The sequence below is a fragment of the Pholcus phalangioides genome, unplaced genomic scaffold (genome assembly GCF_987345545.1).
Source record: "Pholcus phalangioides strain wild (caught in Gottingen) unplaced genomic scaffold, Ppha-v1.0 ptg000016l_1, whole genome shotgun sequence".
In the NCBI taxonomy this organism is placed as follows: Eukaryota; Metazoa; Arthropoda; class Arachnida; order Araneae; family Pholcidae; genus Pholcus; species Pholcus phalangioides.
The window spans coordinates 6,287,275-6,311,495 of NW_028301609.1; the positions used below are offsets into that span (position 1 = coordinate 6,287,275).

General features: G+C 36.6%; 1 protein-coding gene across 3 annotated transcripts; it reads right to left on the bottom strand.

Annotated features, from left to right (window-relative positions):
* Positions 1-2: 2 nt before the first annotated feature.
* On the bottom strand, positions 3-19,877 carry LOC149074938 (methionine aminopeptidase 1D, mitochondrial-like). 3 transcript variants are annotated; one of them, XM_089245889.1, is made up of 7 exons: positions 19,774-19,877; positions 15,126-15,634; positions 11,670-11,861; positions 11,372-11,535; positions 7,108-7,205; positions 5,593-5,640; positions 3-195 (listed from the first exon to the last, which is right to left on the bottom strand). In XM_089245889.1, the coding sequence occupies exons 2-7, from the start codon at positions 15,597-15,599 to the stop codon at positions 20-22; spliced, it is 1,152 nt and encodes a 383-aa protein (XP_089102015.1). In that variant the 5' UTR covers positions 15,600-15,634; positions 19,774-19,877; the 3' UTR covers positions 3-19. The 3 variants fall into 3 exon arrangements, with proteins under 3 accessions (XP_089102015.1, XP_089102016.1, XP_089102014.1); XM_089245890.1 differs by lacking the exon at positions 19,774-19,877 and adding an exon at positions 19,613-19,711; XM_089245888.1 differs by lacking the exon at positions 19,774-19,877 and adding an exon at positions 19,166-19,214.
* Between the last annotated feature and the right edge of the window lie 4,344 nt (positions 19,878-24,221).

Below are 24,221 nucleotides of genomic sequence, written 5' to 3' on the forward strand. Positions count from 1 at the left end.
AATTCAAGAATAAAATATTTTATTTCTGAATAGCATTAGCAGCAACAGGATTAAATTTTGTAAGTATCTCTGCACCGTCTTTGGTGATGAGCACAGTATGTTCAAACTGAGCACAGCGACTATTGTCCTCAGTGGAAGCTGTCCACCCATCTTCCAAGATAACGATATCTGGTTCGCCTTCACATATTACTGGCTCTATGAGTGATAGGAAGAGAAAATTATTAGAGGTGATCAACTGAGGGAATAAGTCTGAAATTCATCATATTTTATTCAACTATATGATGATTAAGTGGATGAAACATTATACAGGGTGATTCTGAGCTAGTAGGTCAAACTTCAATGAAGCACAAAAAAAATTTACACTAATTTGTGCAGACATGAACTCTGAAATCTTGTGCTGTGTTCCCAGTCTTCAATTTAGTGATACATAGAAAAATTTAAAAGTCAATACCACTTTTTATAGTTGCCATGGTAATCTGGCCCTTGGGATTCGTCAAGTTTTGAGTATCCATATAAATAATGTGAGTAATTCATTCAGTTGCAGACCTCAAAACCGATATTATCACTGAAAATAAATCATTATGAAATAGTCAAAAATTTCGAAGATCTTAAGATTTATCGCTGGATAATTTTAAAGAACTCTGAACTGCGCCCACTGTGTTAAACGAGCAACTTTGTTGCGGCATTCGGGATACAGGCAAAATCAGGAATGTGAGGATGCCCACACGAAGCCTGTTTCAGCCCTCAGGCAGACACCAGTGAAATATCTCAGATTTCTCGAGTTTCTGAAACAGGCTCTTATTCATAGGCGGAGATAGACATGGAAGTCTGGGGGGGGGGCACGGTCATTATTGCTGGGGGCACGATGATGATGATGTCAATTCATATATACATTAGATCAGTTGACTTTGCCTTTGACGCTGGGCCCATGCTATGTCGGCAACATTCAGGATATTGGGCAAATCAGGAGTGTCAGGGCACCACAAGAAACCTGTCATGCAGACACAGTGCAATATCTCAGATTTTTTGAGTGTCTGCACGGAACAGGCTCCTTTGTCAGAAGCATGCAGGATACAGGGCATGTCAGGAGTGTGAATATGCTGACAAAAAATGAAACTGTTATTGTATATGACTGTGCCTGGACTTACAAAAAAAATTAATTAAGTCAACACACATATTGCAAGCGGGGGCGGGGGGAACTGAGATCTCAGTTTAATTTTGTCTGACTGGAATACAAAACTCATTCTTCAGCTGTAGAAAGTTGCAGGAGTGTGGAATCTTTTGCTACAAGCAAAACTTCTTTTTCCTTCCCTAGTCTTTGTCGAATTCATGTTAGTAAAAAAATATAAATCGGGAAGGGAAAAATGAGATGTGAGTGTGTATATGAAATAATTTGTCCTTGACAGTGTTAGAATATTCAAGCCTATAAAAAATAATAAAACATTCTTATATACTGTAACAGCTGTAAATCAACTGCATAACCAGGGCCGGAATTACTAGAGGGGGCAACTGCCCCAGGTGGCTAAATTTAGGAGGGGCAGTTTTAGGTGAGAACGAAGAACACCATTACAAAATTATCAAATTACAAAATTGTGGGGGCGGCTGAATCATGTTTGGCCCAAGCGACAAAAAGCCTAGTTACAACCCTGGCATAAGAAGTGTTGGAAAATTATTAGAGCTAAAAGTGCAATAACTTATGAGTAAATATTCAACCAACAAGCATGAATTATAAAAGAGAAAGTCATGAGCTCGTACAATATATGAAAGCGTTCACACTTTGAACAAATCGATGCTGTTAGTATTGTCAGACACTGTACTGCACACCATATTATTATATTTTGTAAGCAAAACTATTTTTGCTACATATATGGTCAGACTCTAATATAGCAAACTCAGATTCAATAAATTCCTTGATTTAACGAATTTTTTCCAAAATTTTGATGAAAATAAAGTTCAAAGAATGAATAACCTTGATATAATAAATAGTACTTTATGAACTCTATATCTGTAATTTTTTTTTCTAATTTCTCTTCACCCAAAATCACAATTCAATGATTTGACTTCTCAGGATTTGACCTTCAGCTCTTTTTTCTCAAAAACTAACAAAAAAAGGAGATGCAGAAATCTGTTCTTTTTTGAATAAAGGAGGCAATAAAGCCATTTAGAGCCATGGAAAGGTTTTAGTGACCAATTGGTGAAGACCAATACCATAAAACATTGTGCTGTCTGCATATTTAGATTTCATTAAAGAAATAAAGTTACATCAAGTTTGTATGCTTTGCCTCGAAAAGCAAAGAAGGGTCATTTGAAGAGAAAGCATTTTTTAGATTAGCTAAAAAATGACAATTTCGACAAAATTTGATAAAAATGTTGGACGTGTGAAACAAATTTTTATCAAGCAATTTTTTCATGTATCCTGATTTTATACTTAAGAAATAAGTTACAACAGCTATCCCAAAGTACAGTTGAACCTTGATTTAAAAAATTAGAAGAAACCAACAATTTTATTCATTAAATCAGGATGAAATTGTGATCAAGACCATAAACATATTTGAAACGTCAATTTTGAAAAGCTACTTACATAGGGGGTTATCGTACTGACTTATCGTAACAACTTATTTCTCACAACAATTGAAAAAAATATATGAACTTAACAATAAAATCAGGAGGAATGAAAAAATTGTGTGATAGAAATTTGTTTTGTACGTCCAATATTTTTATCAAATTCTGTCTAAACTTAACTTTTTATCTAATCAAGAAAACGCTTTCACTTCAGATGACATTACTCTTTGCTTGTCAAGACAAAGCATGCAAACTTGATGTAACTTCATTTCTTTACTGAAATCTAAATATGCAGACAGCACAATGTTTTATGGTATTGGTCCGCACCAATTGGCCGCTAAAACCATCCCATGCACACTCTAAATAGCTTTATTGTCTCCTTTATTCAAAAAGGAACAGATTCCTACTTCCCCTTCTTTCATTTCTTTCTACAGAAGAGCTGAAGGTTAAATCTTGAGAAGTCAAATCTTCAGATTGTGGTTTTGCATGACGGGAATAAGAAAAAAAAAATTAAGGACAGTTTGAAAAAAACTGTTATATCAAGGGATTTTTATTTGTTAAATGGGATGGGGGGTGTTTGACCTTTGTCTTTGTCAGAATTTCAGAAAAAAATTAGTTAAATCTAGGAATTCATTGAATCTGAGTTTGTTATATCAGGGTCTGACTATCTTTTAAAATTTGTCATTTGAGTATGTTTATGCTCCTGATAAATTTGACACGGATTTAACAATTTTCTTGATTTAACAAATAAAATTGTTGGTTTTTCCGATTTGTTAAATTGTAGTTCAACTTCTTTTTTTTCCTATTACAATTTAGTACCATACAAGAGCTTGTAGAACAAAAATGAACACCATGTCCATTATTTCACACAGAAAAATTTGATTCTGAACATGAGTTTTGATGATGGGAGTAACTTTCAGGCACAAATCAATCTTGTCAAGATACAACTATATAATAATACTATCACGATAACAGAGTATTTATGGGTTCCAAGCAAATTACTGAAGAAAAATATTTAGCACAACATTTTGAGAAAACACAAAAAGCTTTTCATCAAGAACGTAAATGGCAAGTGTTGAGTGAAAATAAAATGATGGTCATATCCTTTGTGATGATTATAAATATACAGTATTTACCTACACAGCTTGTTTCATTCAGTCAAAATGAGAAAATATGGGGAAAATGAATATTCAGCAGAAGTTAATAAGAAAATTAAATTGGTATGCATGTTGCATGTTTAGTTGATAATGATATTGCTATACAGGCTATTTTACTTTCTTTGCACAGTACTTATCTTTGGCACAGCACTTATTTAAATTTAGAAACATATTTTCAATTAAAAAGTTTTCAAATGACGTGCAATTACTCCGAATGTTTTAAATTTTCCAAGAGGAAAATTTTACACAAAAAAAATAGGAAAATATCAACTTTCTATGTGTAGACCATGTGCTAAAACTTCTGATTAGTGAAATGTAAATGCGTCTTTGTGAATACATTTATCAAAAATTACATAGTTTTAAATGCTAATTAACTGAGATATTTGACTATGAAATTTTCCTCATTTGTTGCAAATGATTGAGGATGTGGTTCACAAATTGTAAATTGGAAATTGAATTCAAAGTTGTAAAAATTCTGTAAGTGTCAAAATACGTAACAGCTATTTATTGTGTTAAAAAATATAATGGTTGAGTTCATTCTGTTTGTATACAGCCCCTGAAACTCGCAACATTTGAGCCGAAGAAAGCATGTCAACACAGTGATAAATATTGCAGTTTTATATGTTCAATATCTCAATAAATATTGCACTTAAAAATATGAAATTTTTTTGTGAATGACTTTCCACAGTGGGATCTACATTTCAATAATTGGAACATGGGGGACTGAATAAAAAATTAATTTCTCTATTTTGTTATGTATACCAGTGTTTCTCAACCTTTTTTTGTCCAAGGGCCCCCCCCCCCCCTTTGAATCATATTTGTTTCTCGTGGCTCCCGTCTTACCCAGAGTTTTCGACTCTCATCTAGGAGCAAGATACTTTATACGTATTGAATTGATTTTTTCAGTGAATGTATACCAAACTAAAATTTTGCAAATATCATTGGCCTCCAGACCACTGGCTTAGAATTTATTGAGCTGAGCTTCCCGCTAGTCCGAGTTTTATTCAGGGCCGTCTCAACATCATGGGCACCTTAGGCAAAATGATGCTATGGTAGTTCCATATTTAGCTGGAAATAAACAGCCTACATATTTCATACTTATTTTCAAAATGTGTTGTACTATACAAAATATCATAAGGCGGGGTCACGTATGAACATGAGACCCCGGGCATGACCCCTCACAAGAATGGGATGGACAGAGCTGCAGCCCGGGGACTGATATGGTTTTCATCATTTTTTGTTTTTCACACTATATTTAATATAGAGAAGGGGTCTGTGAAAAATGTAGCCGGGGGGCTTGCGAAAAACCCCACCCTAGGGAACCTGCTGCAAAATGTAGGCGGTGAGGCCCGGGTGGGTCTATGCTCTAAGACAGCCCTAGTATTATGGGTGCCCACATGGGTAAAAGGCTTGTATCCCGGGAGGGACAGAGCCTGGGTTGTGTCTGGTCTGATGGTATTATGGGTGGTTTTTTGGATTCTGTAAAAGTGTATAGTCACTAATACAAAAGCTTTATTTCTTCACACCTTAATTTTTCTTCTTAGCTCTTTGCAGCCCTCCAAACCACCTGTCATGGACCCTTTCTCCATTTTCTTCTGTGGCCCCCTTGAAGTATCCCAGTACCACTAGGGGGCCATATGGCCCCCGGTTGAGAACCACTGATGTATACGACCCCTCAAACAAATTTTCAGATTTTAAATAACTACATGTTATTTGAAAACTTTTTGTAATTGAAAGTATGTTCCTAAAGTCAACAGTTGCACAGATATTTGCTGTGAAAACAATTTAGGAAACCCTGTATTAGGCTCCATGAATTTCTACAAACTTTGCACTTCTACACTTCGAAGTGCAGAAAAAAAATTATTCAACTTACCAATAGTAAATATCATTCCTTCTTGCATCAATTTTTGATTATCATTTTCTGAAAAATGGCAGGAGAAATTAAATTTTTTCCCCCAAAGATTACAATATAGTTCACAATTTATAATCTATATTTGTTAAACAACAATCATCTTACGTCCATAGGAAACTTTCAATAAGAATATGTTATTAACCCTTTGACTCTGTATGAATTGTCAAAATTATGCTTTTTCTGTTTGTGCGAGAGAAAAAAAATCAATTTTTATTTCCCTTATTTCAATCATCAGAAAGTGATTGAGCAGGTTCACTACGCTCATCCTTAAATGATAGAAGCAGTTGAAGAGCTAATTTAATATCAGAGCTTATAAAGCAGGGGTGCACAACCTTTTCAGTCAGCAGACCAGATATGCAGTATTTTTGTCCCTTGCTAGCCAGAAACTTTTATGTGAATGACCATATATGACCAGTATTTTACAGGGCATTTCCCTAAATTTATCAGTCCTAAATTTTTTATAACATGTCCCGTTTTCAGCAGTATTTAAACGGGGCTTACTTAAATTTTTATTATTCACTATAATCAAGAATCGAGGTTGTTTTCATGACTTACAAATTATATTATGAGAATTATGACTAATTATCATATACTGTAAATATATTCATGTCACATTTGTCTCAAACTTTTTTTTCTACATTAAACATTTTTTTTTTCAAACAAAACAAAGTTCTTGGTGAATTATATTTTAACGCATTGTGAATTGGTGGTAGGCCCTATTTTCTCCTCATTGTGATTTTTCAACAACTTTTAGCGTTAGTTGGCAAACTGACGAACTACTGGCAATTTTACTTACCTTTGGCACATTGACAAATCATGTATAAACATATAACATACAAATATATATGTTATATGCACATATTGACATTATATATTGTTTTTGGCAACTTTACTCACCTTTGACAATGTTTTTGGTGATAATTGTCCCTTATGGATCCTGATTTCCCATGATTTTATGATAGAAATATGGTCAGCCCATGTATTGATATGTTGGAATGTGTATCGATAGTTCTTTACCAGAAGCCATTTCACAGGTCACATTTGGCTTGTGGGCTAGTGGTTATGCACCATGCCTGAGTGGTACTGGTAAGATGCTCATTTTCCACCATGAGAGTTACTGACAGGGCTACGGGTACAAATCCATGGAAAGAATATTGAAAACACATTCTTTACCTACCAAGCCTGTGGCAACCACCGATAGATAGCAACTTCATTTCCCACCCAATTCCATTGGTTGGAAATTGCCACATGGCGAGCGATATGACTAGAGTTGGTGTGCAGTAGAGTAGTGGTTGTGCACCTGTATTATAAACAGCATGGTTGAAAATAAAGTGAACTTTGACTGTCTTTTGGCATGCACATAGTGAACTTTACATTTAAAAAAATTACAAAGCAAAGTTAGAACCATTCACGTGATTACACATTCCACGGACCCAATCGAAATAGATAAGTTCATTATAAAAATGAACAACTTACCGCAATGGAGAATATTCGGAGGTCCATGAAAGTATGACCCAATACCATGTCCACAAAATGCAGGTACAACTGTGAAACCATGCTTGTCAGCAATTTCACTGCCCAAAATAATAAATAAACATATAACATTTTAAGTAAGCCTTATGATTCATGTGAGGAAAAGAAATCTATAAATAATGATCCGATTGCAATAGAAAATATGAACTATGACAGAGTCACAGATAGGGAAATAGGAAGGGTTGCAGCCAAACCTGGTACCCCAGATGTCCGAACAGGAGGGGCAGGGATCCTTGAATTTAACCCTTTAAAACTGTCATTCAGCATTACTGGGGAGGGCACCAACACGCATGTTTGCTTCTGCTGATTAAGTATCCAGTCCTTTTGGGTTTCCTGATCACATTGGGAGAAATAAACTGTTTTGGGCCACACTCTAAATGCAAATTATAGAATGTTAATCTGGTTTCAAAGTTCAAAAGTTCGGAAAAAATGATCCAAACTCTGACACTTGAAACCTAAATTAAACAGTATCAAGATTTAAAAAAAAAATGAAAAGATAAAGCTTGAAATTACTTGTAAACACTGGTTGTTTTAAAATTTATTACACACACATACAACACAACATAAATAGCACATTCACAAAAAAAAAACAAAATACACATAAAATACAAACACAATATACGAGAATATATTACCATTATGTAATAGCTCAAGGGATTACATAATTCGTTCAGGGCATATTGATATTATATATATTGGGGGTTGACAACAGACTAGTGATATAGATCAGGGGTGGCCAACTTCTTCCTGTTCGTGGGCCAACATAATGGTCAGCTATAGTCATCATGGGCTGCATCAGTGGTGCAACTTCAGTGTATAAGCCGCTCCATTATTAATTGAATTAATTTGTTAGTTATTAAATTAATTTCGTCACTAGAAATAAGAAGTTTGTAAGCAGTTTGTTAATCAAGAAATCTGCTGCTGGAACCGATAGTTCAAATAATGATCACAAGTTTAATTTTTTCACGGTACTTTTACCTTGTCACAGGCCACACCAAATCACTTCCCCCGCCAGCTGTTAGTCACCCCAATATAGATAATATTCAGTCCTCATTACATTCATAAAAAAGAAAACGAAGAAAGTAAGTACATAATTTAAAAAAAAAATGTATATATAAAACATTATTCAATTGCATTGATTTTGTTTATTGGTAGTTTGGTAAATTTATGTAATAATTTTTCTGATTTTATTTCTCATCATTCAATTAATTATATTAATTAGGTGCTATTTGTGTATGAATTGTTTTTGTATTATGGTTTTGTTTAGGTATACCATATTGAATTCTATGTCGAAGTGTTAGTCTCTGTTGGTGTTTAATTTTTGAACCAATCAGGATTTTTCTGAATAAAAAATAATATTTTGTAAAGATAAAGTTTATTAATGTTAAATCTATAATCATTGTGACAGCCTTGGATTATATTTATTTTTTTCAGATATATTATTCACAACTTTTCTCAGAGTGTTTCTTATTATATTTATATTTGAATCATAATCACCGCCCCATACCAATATACCATATTGTACGATTGGCAACATCCATTGAAAATAAATCCAATGGAAGATCCTAATTCCGTATGAAGAAATTTAGAGGATACGATTTTTTCAAACAATAAATCCTGGTGTTTCCTGGTGTTGATGTATTTTAGTTTATTACTTATTATCCCAGCTTGAGACTTCCATTTCAGGTTTTTTTATTGAAAATGATTCCTAGATAATTTATTTCTCCCGATTCAATTATTTTGGTGCCGTTGCAATTATTACGTGAGCAATGTTCTACATGATATTGTATTGTTATTGGTTCTATGTTTCTGTTATTATATAATTGGAAATGCATGAATTTAGTTTTATTCAGGTTAAGATTCAATTTATTGTATTTTAACTACTGGGAAATAAGTCATATCTTTTTAAGTTTCATATTTTAGGTTTAGATGATCATTAGCTGAAATAAATAGCACTGTGTCATCTGCATAACTTATAATATTTCCATTTATTTGTAAGTATTGTATATCATTTACATAAATCAAAAAGAGCATTGCTCCGAGTACCGATCCCTGTGGAATACCACTTACTATTGCTTTAAATGATCCTGTTTCAGTTTTAATTGCCTGTTTCCTGTTTGTTAAGTAGCTTTTAAACAAGTCATGCATTTTTCCTTTTATACCAGCCTTATAATTTTGTCCAGAAGTATTTTACGGAAAACACAGTCAAAAGCTTTATGTGAATCCAGGAAAATAGCAATGGTTTTTTTATTGTAATTTGACATTCATTGTTGTTTTATTACTGAAATGTTTAATATTTACAAGGTGACATGAGGACAAAATTTTATGTTCATTATAGGAAGGGCTGAAACTAGGAGGAGCAAGCAGGTCTAATGAACCCCGGGCCAGAGGGACTGCAAATTTCACCTTTTACACTCTGGTTCAGCATTACAAGGGGTGCCAAATTGCATGCTTAACCTGGCTGACCAAACATCTAGTTGCAGTATCAGTTATACACACAATTAAAAAAATGCCACAAACATATAAGAAAATGTTAGGCTCTAGGCAAGGCCATAACTAGGCAGGTGCAACAGGTGCACCCACACAGGGTCCACTTGGAAAGGGGCCCAAAAACAGGCCAGAAGGGGCCTAAATTCAAATTCTTGCACAGGGCACAGGAATGGTTAGCTACGGCCCTGGCTATAAGCATTATAGAAATTACACAGATTAGATCAACTTTTTAATTAATTTAAGAACACAACATTAATTAACACAACATTCAAAGATTAACACCAAAACAGGCATCTGCGACTGAATCCTGGTGTTAGGTTACAAAGAATGAGAGATAATAAAATGCGTTTCTGGACTGGGATTCTTTGCCTAAATTCGGAATTGAAACTACTACTACTTCACGGTACATCATCCAAAGTGGGCAATATTGTCCTCTGGGGCCGACTGGATGGTCCAGAAGGAGGGGGGGGGGTGGGTGATAGAAGCTATGGGTATAACATGGGGACTATGGGGTTTTCTTGGGATGGAAGGGGCAATGAGAGAGAAAAATTTCTGAAGAAGGGGGCAATGGAACAAAAAGTTTAGGAAACTACACCAAACATGCACCTCATATATATCTCTTACCATCACATACATCCTCTGGGAATTTCTAATGAATTGGTACATGCCGAAAAGTAAGTATGTTTTGAGTGCATTTATGGCCCTGGCATATTTATGTTGTCAGAAGTGTGATTGTTTTGTGTTTTTACTGGTCTTACATTTAGCTTCCATATTTTGAAGTAAAGATGATAAATGTTTGAATCTTCATGCTATGTCAATATTGTGCCTATAGGTCTGCCTGCTCTTTGTGGAGAGACTTTTTAAATGGGTGACAGGCTTGCATTCACACCTCAAACTTGGAAGTCATAACTATTACTAAACTGTACATGCACCTAATACACATTCCTCTGGGGAATTTCAAATGAATTGGTACAGGCGGGAATGCATTTTCTGAGTATATTTATGGCCCTGATGTATTTATGTTGTCAGAGTTGTGCTTTTTTTGTGTTCATGCTGGTGTCATCTGTTTAACAAGTTTTAAATTAAAGATGGTAAATGCTTGAGTTTTCATGTTAAAGCTATCATCTCTGCTATATGCAAGTAGCATGTAGCAGAGGCATCGTCATGAAGAAAACATTGAGGGATCTGAAAATCACCATCCATTATCTTGCAGGAACTCAGGCCCATACCCATAAGACAGAATGATGCATTGCATTGTATATTTATAAATTATTTGGATGGGGGGGGGGGGAAAGCTCAAACAGCTTTGGTTCCCCCACCCCGGTTCCAGCGTCTATATGGAATGTAGTAGGTTTGACTGCTCTCTGCAGAGACTTTTGTTCCCATCACTAGCATACATCCGACTACAAAGGTCATGAAGTTATAATTTTAAGGCCAGGATTATACTGTAAAAGTTTTATGAAAGTTATTTACAAAAAAAAAAAATCAATAAGCCTATTGGTAACATTCATTCGAATGCAACCGATACACTTATTGGTTGCCTTTTCAAGTTTTATAAATTTTTATAGCATAATCCTGGCCTAACTATTACTTGGGTTTCCCCCGTCATTTAACTAAATCCATATGCAACTGATAATGAGTTCTAAAATACCAAAATCATTTTGTTAAAAAAAAGTTTGTCATAAGAAATAACAAGAAATGAAGTAGAATGTCAAACCTGATTGTTTTTCCAATCATACAAAATGGCTTTCCAGGTTGGCAAATGCTGATGGTATCATTTAGGCACTTCTGAGCAATGCTGATAAGATTTTTCCCTCTGGAATCGACATTCCCAACTCCATACGTTGCAGCACAGTCACCATGATATCCATTGTAATAAACCTAAAAACAAGATAAGAATTTACTATGGGAAAGAAGAAAAGAAAAAAATAGATTTGTTTCCCCCCCCCCCATTTGAATGAGAATTAACTTTTTTTGCCACATATTAGTTTACAAAATTATTTTCTTCAACTCACACTGACATCGATGCTGACAATATCTCCATCTTTAAGCGGCCTGCTATCTGGGATCCCATGGCAGGCAATGTTGTTCACCGAGGTGCATACAGACTTTGGGAAACCTCTGTAATTTAGCGGAGATGGATATGCTCCATAGCTATTGCACATGCAGTGGACAACATAATCCAATTCATCAGTCGTTCTTCCAACCTACTCAAAACAAAGATTTGAATCAGAGAGAAATCACAAGGACAAAAAAGTCTTCAATCATGAATGATTTGAAAAAAAAAAAAAAAACATGATTTCAACAAACATTTAAATTATAAACAAACATTTAGAATGTGACATTTTTATGCAGCATTATATATAATTCTGATTCATGTATAATTACTTTAAAGACACTAAATAATTCTTTTGAGCGATGTCAATGATGTGAATTTTATTTTTTGCTTGACATATCCTCAAAAAAGTTTTGACACGGAATGTTAGAGAAAATTAAAAAAAAGGAAAAGTTATGTTATGTATATGCTAGACCTGGTTTTCGCCTAGCATATACTTAACATAACCTAGAGCAATTTTCCCAGTGTCCTATAATTTAGGCGGTTCACAAACAAGTGCGGATCCAGGATGATGTGTGGGCAGAGGTGACTTGTGTAAGTTCTTTGAACGACCTCCAAGGACAACTTTGGGTGCTCAGGTGCCCAAAGTATTCTGTAGCATATGACCTATTAATTCAGAAATGAAATCTTTCAGAAAGCATTTTCAGAAAATATTTCACATCTTCCTGAAAAGACCATTGCCCCCTGGGGGCACATTTCGATCATTTTTGTCGCACCACTGTCATTTTCTGCATATGAGGGCTAATTAGACCGGGACCTACAATTTATTGATGATTCCAAGAATGGCAGCCTTTTTTATACTCATTGAGAGGTTGGTGCTGAAACTTCTTGATATGGGACTCCCTGCGGTAGCAATCTTTCTTGGGGGCACATAATGCATGTGCTCAATGTTTCCTTTGTTGTTTTTCTTTTTTGTTCTTTCATTTTTCATTTCACTGTCCTGTTCAATGTAAATGTTTGTGTCGAATAAAGGAAAAAAAGATTAGGCAGTGTCAGACACTCTGCCAGTTATTTTCGTGAAAACGTCGATCATTTAATCGCTGCACACACCGACATCAATTTTAATGTTTCATGCCAAAGAATGTTTTTCTTTAAAGTAGTTGTCAGACCCAGTGCTGTCCCTGCAGACAGCAGGCGGGTCCAATGGGTCTGGGTCGATTTGCATTGTACTGTCTATTTCATCAGCAACAAAATCCGCAGCCATATTTGATCCAGCCCCGTCCAATTCTGCCAGAGTTGTCCGAGAGGGCTTGCGTCGCTAATATTTGCTGCAGTACTGCACGCAAGAAAGGGGCTTAAGTACTTTGTGGCCTGGTGCAAAAACAGCTTTGTGGCCTGGTGCAAAAACAGCTTTGTGGCCCTCTAAAACGGGGTTTTCCCATTCCCCAGCATTGTATATTTCACAGCCTTGTATATTTTTGAATGACAAACCTCAGAATGAGTTACAGTACATTTATTCCTCTTCAAAACAACACTTGGTTCAATGACATTGGTAAGTAGTTTATGAGATGTGATCTCGTTTATAGATACATGTTGAATCTGAACACTCGAAAATCATTGGTTCACTTTGCATGTACGCAGTTTCTGATGTTAGGATGCACAAATATCAAAATGACATTAGCAAAAACTTTCATCTTTCCTCTTTAAAATGAGATCAAGATGGCAGCGCTATGTCTATTTCTGATGGAATTATTGAAGTTTGAAATTAGTTCGGAAAAAACTAGTTCACTTGGGGGCAATTGCCTCCACACATCTGGCATCAATTTTAAAGATGTTTTTCACATCAAATCTCCTTGTTTGTGCTGTATTCAAATCATTGTCATAAATAATGATTTGCATACTTCTAAACAACTTTGAATCTTTTTTTCTTTCTCTTATGCAATTACTGTATATTCCTCATATATCCTGTTGAATGGTCTGCTATATAACTCTAGTGTGGAATCACTGACTAATCGTACACAGTTATGTCTATCACCACAGGGGCAATTTACTGTCGTTTTTTACATCTAAAGAAGTGGCTGTTACGATACACTACAATACTTAATGACACATGCACCTCATATCATAAATATTCCTCTGAGGATTTTTGAATGAATTAGTGTGTGTTGGAAATCGCTGTGTACATAACGTGTGAAAATTGCTGGAAGTCAATGGAATATAGAAACATAGTGGAAATGCCTGGAACAAGTTACAAAGTATGAAAAATCCTAGTGTTAAGATAAAGGTTTTGCTTTTTCTGATTTACAGAAAATACACAGACAATAACGCAAGGAAAATCCACCATGAACTGCCACTGACAATAATTCTGCACGAGTGAGCAGGTCTGTGAGTGGCAGTAGTTAGTGAGAGAGTGAATGACAGAACAAGCGCTTAGTGAATGAATGAGGGGCAAAGAATGACTGAACGATCTAGTAAATGAGCAGAGCAAGCGACAGAGTGAGTGAATAAATGAGCAAGTGACAGAGTGAACAACCTAGTGAATAAGTGACCCAGTAAGTGTGTGAGCAATTAATAGACTTAATTGCTCATTTTCACCCACTCAGTTGCAATAAACTGCTGTCGGTTAATTTTCGCAGCAATTAATTTTTCTTTCTTTGAATTGTTTGTTGTGAATTTGCCTTGCCATGAATTGTTGTCTGAATTTTCTGGACACAAACGGAATAGAGAAATACAGTGAAAATGTCTGTAATGAAAATAGAAAATGAATTACCTTTTGGGTTAGATCAGACAATTGAATAATGTAATGAGTTACAAAGTATGAAAAATCCTAGCGTTAAGATCTGCCTTTTCTGATTCATACAAAAATTCACAGACAACAATTCAACACAAGGAAACTTCACCAACAAACAAAACGGAAAATTCACTGACAACAGTTTCACACGAGTGAGTGAGCGACCAATAACTGAGCAAGTGACCAAATGAGTGAGAGAGTAAGTCAGTGAATGACCGAAAGAGTGAATGACAGAGTCAGTGACAGAGAGTGAATAAATGAGTGAGAGAGTAAGTCAGTGAATGACCGAAAGAGTGAATGACAGAGTCAGTGACAGAGAGTGAATAAATGAGTGAGCGACAGCACAAATGACCTCAGTGAATGAGTGACCTTACAAGTGATTGAGAGGGAGTGCGCTATTCATAGACTCACTAAATTGCTCATTCACTGCTTCATTTGCTCTCACTCACTCATGTTGAAATGTTATTGGTTAATTTCCCAGCAATGAATTTTCCTTTCTGTGAATTGTTGTCAGTGAATTTTCCGGACACAAACGGAATAGAGAAATACTATGAAAATGTCTGGAACGAGTTACAAAGTATTAAAAATCCAAGTGCTAAGATGGAGATTTTGCTTTTTTCTAACCTGCACGTGTTTGCCCACTTCATCAAGAATGGTCCAGCAGAGTTCACAGGATTCTTTCATGCGTTGTATTTGTTCTTCGTCTTTTATATCAATCTCGGTTCTACTTTCATCAGCAATTCCTGTGACAGCATATTCAGGCTTTACTATGTGGTCGCCTACGGGCCTCAACTCTTTGCTAACCTCAGCTGGTTCAACAATGTCGTAACTTACAGTCTTCCTGTGTTTTCTAAACCATGGCTTTTTGGTCTTGCTGCTGGAACTTCTCATAAACGAAAGAATATGTTTGTAACTGGAATAAGAGCAGGAGAAGCTGTAACGAGAAAGGCCATCACCGCAGATGCTTCTTGCCAATTTGGTTCTATTTAAGGCATCAGAAGGTAGCTGAACTTTTTGCTGGAAATGAAAGGCATTGAATTTGTTTGAATTCAAGGAAGACGTATTCCTGATCAATCTTGTTCCTAGTCTCGCTAGCATATTTGGTTCCTTTGTGCGGAGTATGCTCACATCTCCTATATTCAGAGTATTATAATAAAAAAAATTTTATGTAAGCAGTGAGTAAACATGACATAATGCGTCTAAATAAATATAAATATGCAAGTATATTTCAATAATGATAAAAAATTTTAATTCAGTAATTTTAAGGTCAATGGGACTGATTAGACTACTTATAAGCATAAAATAATACAAAATGGCAGATTCAATCAAACATGGTTGAGCCCTTTGTATGTCAATCTAAACGCATCAATGTAAATTTCGTTTAGATTTAAATTAATATAGTTGCATTAAAATTAATTACTGTTAGATCGTTTTGGATCTTTTACATCACTCAGACATCTTAATAGCAACGAGTTGTTGGAGTGACATATTTACAGGAACTGTTGCCCCCACTGGCAGTTAATTGACAGAATCGTAGAGGGGGAGAAACATGTTATCAGGAGAAGAAGACTTACAACAGCATCTGGGCTCAGGGCTGCCGAAATAAGAGCATTTTAAGAAATAAGAATCTGAGGTATTTCTGGATTCCCAAAATAAAGTGGATCAAGTTAGACAAGTTATCTCAGGATTGCCGCTGTAACATAGGCTGAGATAGACAAAAGGCTGAGGGGGGCACTATGTTGAAAGCTGGGGAAGCATGATGATGATGATGTCAATTCATATATAAGAATATACATTATATCAGTTGGTTTCGCCTCCCTCCCCATATCTCCGCTCATGTGCTGTAAGGGTTAACAAAGAATGTCTTTGGAAAACCTTTGTCATGGGTGGCACTCCTCCCAAAAGTTGGAGGTCCATCAGGCCGTAGCAGCACAGTTTGAGAACCCCTGCACAATAAGGTTCTACTGATTCCATCTGTCTGATGCAAGAATGTTTTATCCATTGGAAAATTGAAAAATTCACAATAACAAGACCTACGATGCTGGTGATAACAGGAATTGAAATGGTGCAACCAGCATGTTGGCTTGAAAAACTTGTCACCAATGAAAAATGAAAAGTACCAAGGTAATCCGTTGGCAAAAAAAAAACCTGCCAAACTCGCCACAACCTAAATATTGAAATCTTAGAGTTTTTTGCTATAAATTTGCCGTGTGTGTGTGGAGAGTAACAGTGAAAAAATCAGTTGCATAGCAGCGCAGCTCCAGGATATATGTGTGTGAGGGGGTAGAATTTATTCCAACAGAAAACTAGTTCATACCATGCATTGTTTTTTAACATCGCAAAGGTTTTAGAAAAGCTGAATGCTCATTAAGCTCGTATCTAAACCAGTTAAGTCGGGGGGGGGGGGGGGGTGCACCTTTTCATTCCATAGGCCATGAATGAATGACAGCCAGAACTTTGCCACTGGACTTATCCCGTTGCTGAGATCTCTTCCAGCCTAGCTTTGTGGCAGAGTCTGGAACACTTTATGTTGTGTAAATATTCCATAGGCCAGATATCTGGTAATTTCTCCACTCGCAGGGCAGAAATTTGTATATATAGTGTAACCATATGACCTGTATTTTACAGGGTTATCACGTAATCTTGGCTGTCCCAACTTTTTCATGAAACGCCCCCTCCCTATTTTAAACAATGCTTATGTTAATTTTCAAAATCAAGAATGGAGATTATTTTCATGACTTGTAAATTTGCGCTTTTGAATTTTTTTATTTTGGCTGTAATTGGCAGTTTAATTTGCATTTGACTATTTCTTTTGGCTTTAATTTGCAACTTTACTTGACATTTGACAATATATATATATTGCGATAATTGACGATGGCCAGTAAGGTTCCCGATTTCCAGTATTTGTCATGAAAGAAATATGCGATCAGATCCCTTGCGGGATTAGGCCTGTGGGTGGCAGGTCGTGCACCCCTTTATTAACCGTTTAAAGGCCAATGTTCCACAAATGGAACATAGTTCTTATTTACAAAAATATCCAATAAAAATTTATTCAAACATTTCTGGTTTTTTATCGTATATAGAGAAGAGTTCAAAGTATTTTTTGAAATAAATTTGGAAACTTCAGGTTGATATAAAATTTTTTGACAGAATTTTGAAATTCAACATTTTTTGGGCATTTTGATTAAAATTTGTCAAAATTTCAATTTTGAAATCAATTGAAAATTATTTTGTGTGCTTCTACCACTTAATATAACAATCAAAGTAAATCAATAGTTTCTTTTTTCTGTTACACGTTAAAGAGCTACGCGCGTTCAAATATGCATGTTTCATTTATGGAACATTGACCTTTCAAGAGAGTGGGATTCTAGGGATATCTAATGTGCAGTGCACTGCTTTGATTTTCCCGTTCGAAACACAGGGTGTTATCATCGTTCAATATGTATATAGGGGCTAATTCTGGGTAATACGACACAGAGGAATGTGCTTTCTGGGGTGGATTGCTTATATTGGGTGAGTACGTTTTTCTTGCATTTCTAGAAATGTATGTTTTTGCGAACTGCAGACAAATCAAACCAAGTTCGACAATCGTAGATAGTCTTGTTATGTTCAGCTGAATGTAACAATATCAAAAAATATATCTCACATTAGAAGAACCTGTAGGATATTTATAAACTCTTTCAAATTTTGAATCAGAGGACATTGATATATGCCAATTACGTGCTAATAAAAATGGGAAATTCACAGATGAAGATGATTTGTTGAAAATGATGTAATATCAACAGTTCCAACTGATGTATGTGAAATGCTAGATAATTTTGCAACAGCGAGGATGAGGTATTAGAAAACTCCTGAAACGTCTTCTTCAAAAGATGTAGGGCAGAAAAAAAACAGCAAAACTCAAGTGCAGCACTCAAGTTTCAAGAAAAGTCAAGACCGTTTTGAGCAATCCGTAAAAAAAAAAAAATCAACTATTGCATGGGATAAAAAGAATTCTTTCTAGAATCCGATCAAAATCCCAGCTCTGGATTCCATTGGAAAAGATCTGCCATATAACCATTATAGCACGTTGGATAATTCAGAGCTGCAAGAAATCCTATTTCGCATTTGGAATTCCGAAGAGAAATGACAATGAATCGTTCTACGAATGAGGGGTTAATTATTCATCGAGGTCCACATTGTCAACTGAAAAAAAGATGTCTGGTCATCTGAGGGCCATTATATTGTGTCTGCGACGCAAGGACGGTGTGAGGTTTGTCAGAAGAAAATCACTGCATAAAAATGCTACCAATGTGACAAAAAAGCCCATCAAAAGGTCCCTTCTTTTATGACGGGCATTAGAAAACATTTTGAATTTTCTGCACTCATTTTCATTAGAGATGTGAGGTGAGAATATTCTTCGGAGAACGAGAATATTCTCCTAGATGTAAAAATTGGAGAATAATCAAGAATATTCAGTTTTCTTTTAAATAATTAAAAATTTTTTTTTACTAATTTTGTTTATATTATGAAATATAAGGGGCAAGCACACATTTTGATGCCCCCTCGCAATGTAGAAGGAGAGGTTTCAGAATGACATTTGCACCCCCTCGGGTACAGCGCCCGGGGCATGAGACCCGCCTGCAACGCCCTAGTTGCGGCCTTGGCTATTCTTATATAATCACCTTCAATCTGAGATACAGAACTGCTGTTTCCTTCAATGCACATACACTTGAATTCTGCATCACTCATATTTCTTTAAAAGTTGTGCAATTCTCAAGTTATTTATCTAGATTATTTATTTTAATACATGTTATTACATATATTCTTGATAATACTCTCTGGAAAGATTTTAGATTTTAGTAACTGAAGAATATTCTCATCGAGGAGAATATTCTCTGGAAGGACTATTACTAATAACTTCAGAATAATCCTTATTTTCTGTAAGAATATTCCCCAGTAATTTATGAAAGTAGTCCTTCCACAGAATATTATATACAAATACAACGCCACAACGGGCAAAATGCCCAACGAGGTGGCTGAGAAACTATTATATAACTATATTATAAATAACAGGGGAATATTCTCATCAAGAATTTATAAGAATATTCTCAAGTTATTAGTAGTCCTACCGGAGAATATTCTCCTTGACGGGAATGTTCTCAATAATATTATCGAGAATATTCTCCGAAAGATTTCTCAAGAATTTTACAACTCTTTTCCCAGTATAAAGTAAGAGACTATTTTGGCTCCAAAACGTAAAGTTTCATAAAATAAAACTCGTGGACCTCACCATTCCATTAAGAAATAAACAAATCACCGGTTTGTTTACAGTTGCCCTTATCCGGGTTGAATTACACACAGCAGTTGGCACCATTTGGCTTCATCGTGAAATGTGTACAAAAAAAAAAAGTATGAGTGCGCCATCTATTCTACAACTAAAAAGACATTATTACACCTACATTCATGGAAACCTAAAAAATCATACAGGGTGATCAGCGAATAAGCCCTTATTTCAAAATTAAATATCTCTACAACAAAGATCAATAGAATTATGCGGTAAACGGTACGTTTATTAGCAAAACTGTAAGAATGTTGTACAGAAATTTCGAAAATTTAGTTACGAAAACTGTTAACAGATGGCACTCTGCGCTGAAAACTCTTTCTCTGAAAGGAGTCTAAAACAAAAAGAAAATAATAAAGTCAAGCAGTCTTTGCAATCAGAACACAATTTTTTAAAAATGTTCACCGTTCGTAACAAACGAGGTGGCGTAAACGAACAATGAAATTTGACATCACGTCTTGCAATGTCTCAACGGAAATGGAATTACATGCAACACCAATCAACGATTCAAGCTCATCCAGAGTAGCGGGATTATTTCGATACACAGTGTCTTTCAATGCGCCCCACAGAAAGAAGTCACAAGGAGTCAGGTCGGGAGAATATGGAGGCCAATCTATTCCTGTGTCAGTAAATTTCTGATAATGTAACGCAATTACTCTACTCCCAAAGTATTCATGAAGAAAGCGAAAAACTTTATCTGTTCGATGTGGTCGAGCCCCATCTTGCATGAACCAGTCGATACCTGGTCGATCCTCCAACGCTAGATGTGTGCTGACAAATTGTTCCAAAATTGTAACGTAACGTTCAGTAGTAATCGTTTCTCGCACGAAGAAGGGGCCGATAATGCCTCTGGCGCATACCGCAGCCCATGCAGTAACTTTAGGCGAATGCAGTGGTTTCTCTTCACACAAATGAGGATTTTCGAAACCCCAAAATCTTCAGTTTTGTTTATTTACGAATCCATTCAAGTGAAAATGTGCTTCATCTGTGAACCAGATGCAGCCCACATCAAATCCTTCGTTGTCGATCATTGTGAGAATCTGATTCGCAAAGTCAACCCTTTGTCGAACAGATTTCATGGGTATGGCCTAGGATGACCATACGTCCCGTATTTCCCGGGACAGTCCCGGTATTTTCTGTATTTTTGGCCGTCCCGACTTTTTGGCAAAAGTGTCCCGGTTTTTCCCGTATTTTACGCGAAGCCTACTTGAATTTTTATTCTTTATTGAAGTCAAAGATTGTAATTATTTTTCAACTAATAAACTATATTATGATAATTACAACCATAAATGAGAATATTAATCTCCCACATTTGCCTTGGTGAACGCTTTTCTCGTGAAATTCATTTTAATCCACTGCAATTTGCAGTAACGCTTCATTTCCCGCCATTGTGATTTTTTCGTAATTTTAGCAATATTGGGCAACTTTTCTCGGTTTTGGCGTCATTTTTGGCGATAATCGGCGATGTCCCGTATTTGGAATCTCAATATCCCGTATTTCTCTCGAGGAAATATGGTCAGCCTAGTATGGCCTGATGACTTTGGATTTTGTATGGAAACATCCGTAGGCTATTTCTCAATATTTTTTGCGTGCTCGTGTACTTCAAACCAGTCTCTGATGCTTTTCCTAGGATTTTGCTGAACAATTCCAGAAACTTTGGCTGCATTTTCAGGAGTGACTCAGTTTGCCTAGGCCCAACATTTCCCTTTCGATCATCATCCACGCTGCCAGTCCGTTCAAATTTGGCGAAGAGCATGCGAATGGTTTTCGCATCGGGTCCAACTGGAACATTGAATCGGTTTTTAAAACTGCGCCTTGTTGCCGTAGAAATGTGTTCTAATCTGTGATATTCCAGTACCAAAAAAACACGTTGTTCAATGGAATACATTATTTCAATTTCTACACGCTAGCCTCTTTTCACTATCCAACAGTCGTACTGATCGCTTTAGACTTCGAAGCACGTTTTAAAGGCTATTTGTAGGTATCATTCCGATTACAGCGCCATCTGTTAACAGGTTTTGTAACTAAATTTTCGCAATTTCTGTACAACATTCTTACGGTTTTGCTAATAAACGTACCGTTAACCGCATAATTCTATTGATCTTTGTTGTAGAGATATTTAATTTTGAAATAAGGGCTTATTCGCTGATCACCCTGTACTTTAGATTAAATTAACTTCATTACTTTATTTCAGAGGTTCTTAACCTTTTTCAGCCGCCAGAGCAGCAATTAGATGCTTCGTCACCTGTGGCAAGTGAACATTTTGACGCCCCCTTGTAATGTTGAAGGAGAGGTTTGAGAATAAAATTTGCGCCCTGTCTGGTCCAGCGCCCGGGGCAAGAGACCTGCCTGCTCTCTCCCCCCCCCCCCCCATTTGCGGTCCTGTCAGCTGCAACCAAACTTTTTCCGTGGGGTGGGTTGTTTTCACAAACAAGGTGAAACATATATATATATATGTACAGGGTGATTATATAAAAAAAACTATCCCGACATATGGGCCCCTAACTATCATACCATTCACAGAAACTGAATGAAATTTTGGCATAAGGTATTTTGAGGTATGCGCTCAAGAATGATATGGAAAACAACAGTGTCACTCAAACAGTTACGGTTACAGTGAGAAAATTTCGAAAATATCAAATAGCAACACCAAGTTTTTTGTATTGGAATGCGATCTCCATACTGAAAAACACTAAATAGCGTTGGAATGTCACCTGTAGCACGAAAATCCCCGGAGCTAGGCAAGGAAAATGTAAAAAGGACTTTGCCGTGTACCAGAGCATTAATGTTCGTTTCATTCGTCACACCGTTTCTTCGGCTGAGATCCCAGCCTAATTAGTCCTCCACAAAACGAGAAGAAGAAACCAAGAAATGCAAATTTCGGGTTATACGTAAGACACAGTCATGACTGACGTCGTCACGCTAGGTGAAAGAAAAGGCACTGCGAAATGCGAGCCACGTATGTTGCTTTCTGCCATTCCGAACAAGATGCCGCTTTCAGGGAAAGAACGTGGGGAAATCGTAAAGATTTATTACCTGAATGGACAAAATGCCGCAGAGACATTGCGTGTTTACCGCAGAAACCATGGATTACGGCGAGGCCCGTGCACTGTCAAAGCTGTACGGGACTTGATTCATAAATTTGAAGAAACTGGTTGCACATGCGATCGACCTCGGTCTGGACGACCTTCCGTTCTCGTGGAAGCTAGTGCAGAAGTTCATCAGACGATAAGCACAGTTCGTCCCGCAAGTGCACGCGGTGTTTCACGTGTTCTGAATCTGCCGAATTCAACTGTCCGCAAGATTCTGCGCTCTGTTCTAAACATGTTTCCGTATCGATTACAGCGTGTCCAGATGTTGGAAGCGGGAGACTATCAATTACGGCTGGATTTTACGAATCAATTCCTTATCCGGTACGATGAAGATAGCAGCTGGCCTTTACACGTTCTGTGGACAGATGAGGCGCATTTCTCGTTAACTGGTAACGTGAATTCGAAAAATTGTGTGCACTGGGCAGACAATAATCCACATGATGCGCTTGCACGTCCATTACACGAGGAAAAAGTGACTGTGTGGTGTGGTATAACGAGTACGTTCATCCTCGGCCCTTACTTTTTTGAAGAGGTTACTGCCGGTGATCTGCAAACATGTACAGTAACGAGTGCTCGCTATCTGGACATGTTAACTCGTTACGCGATTCCCGCATTGCAACGGCAAAATGCACTATCTGAAGTTGTGTGGATGCAAGATGGCGCTCCTCCACATGTAGGGTCTTCAGTCAAACGTGTCTTAAGTCAACAGTTTGGTGACAGAGTTATCTCCCGTCATTTCCCGTTTCCGTGGCCAGCAAGGTCTCCTGATCTCACACCAATGGATTTCTGACTGTGGGGATATCTGAAATCCCAAGTGTATCAGTTTCGTCCGCAAACTGCATCTGATTTGAAAGATGCCATCAGAACTGCGATTCAAGAGATTCCTATTGCCATGGTACGTGCTGCAGTGCTATCCACCATCTGCCGCATGCAAAGTGTCGTCGTGTGTGAAGGAGGTCATGTGGAAAATTTGTGAAACACAATAAAATGCTTTATTTTATGCTGCTTCTCTGTCCTTATTGGTTGTCCTCACTTTTAGCCTATCTACCGATTTTCATGCTACAGTTGCCGTTCGAACGCTATTTAGGGTTTTTCACAATGGAGATCACATTCCAATACAAAAAACTTGGTGTTGCCATTTGATATTTTCGAAATTTTCTCACTGTAACCGTAACTGTTAGAGTGACACTGTTGTTTTCCATATCATTCTTGAGTGCATACATCAAAATACCTTATGCCAAAATTTCATTCAGTTTCTGTGAATGATATGATAGTTAGGGGCCCATATGTCGGGATAGTTTTTTT

Coding starts and splice junctions, on each gene's coding strand:
- LOC149074938 (XM_089245888.1), bottom strand. CDS start 19,208: ATGTGCATTGAAGGAAACAGCAGTTCTGTATCTCAGATTGAAG. Junction 15,635..19,165: donor TTCTGTATCTCAGATTGAAG/GTGATTATATAA, acceptor CTCTGAATATAG/GAGATGTGAGCATACTCCGC. Junction 5,641..7,107: donor TCCGAATATTCTCCATTGCG/GTAAGTTGTTCA, acceptor GCCATTTTTCAG/AAAATGATAATCAAAAATTG.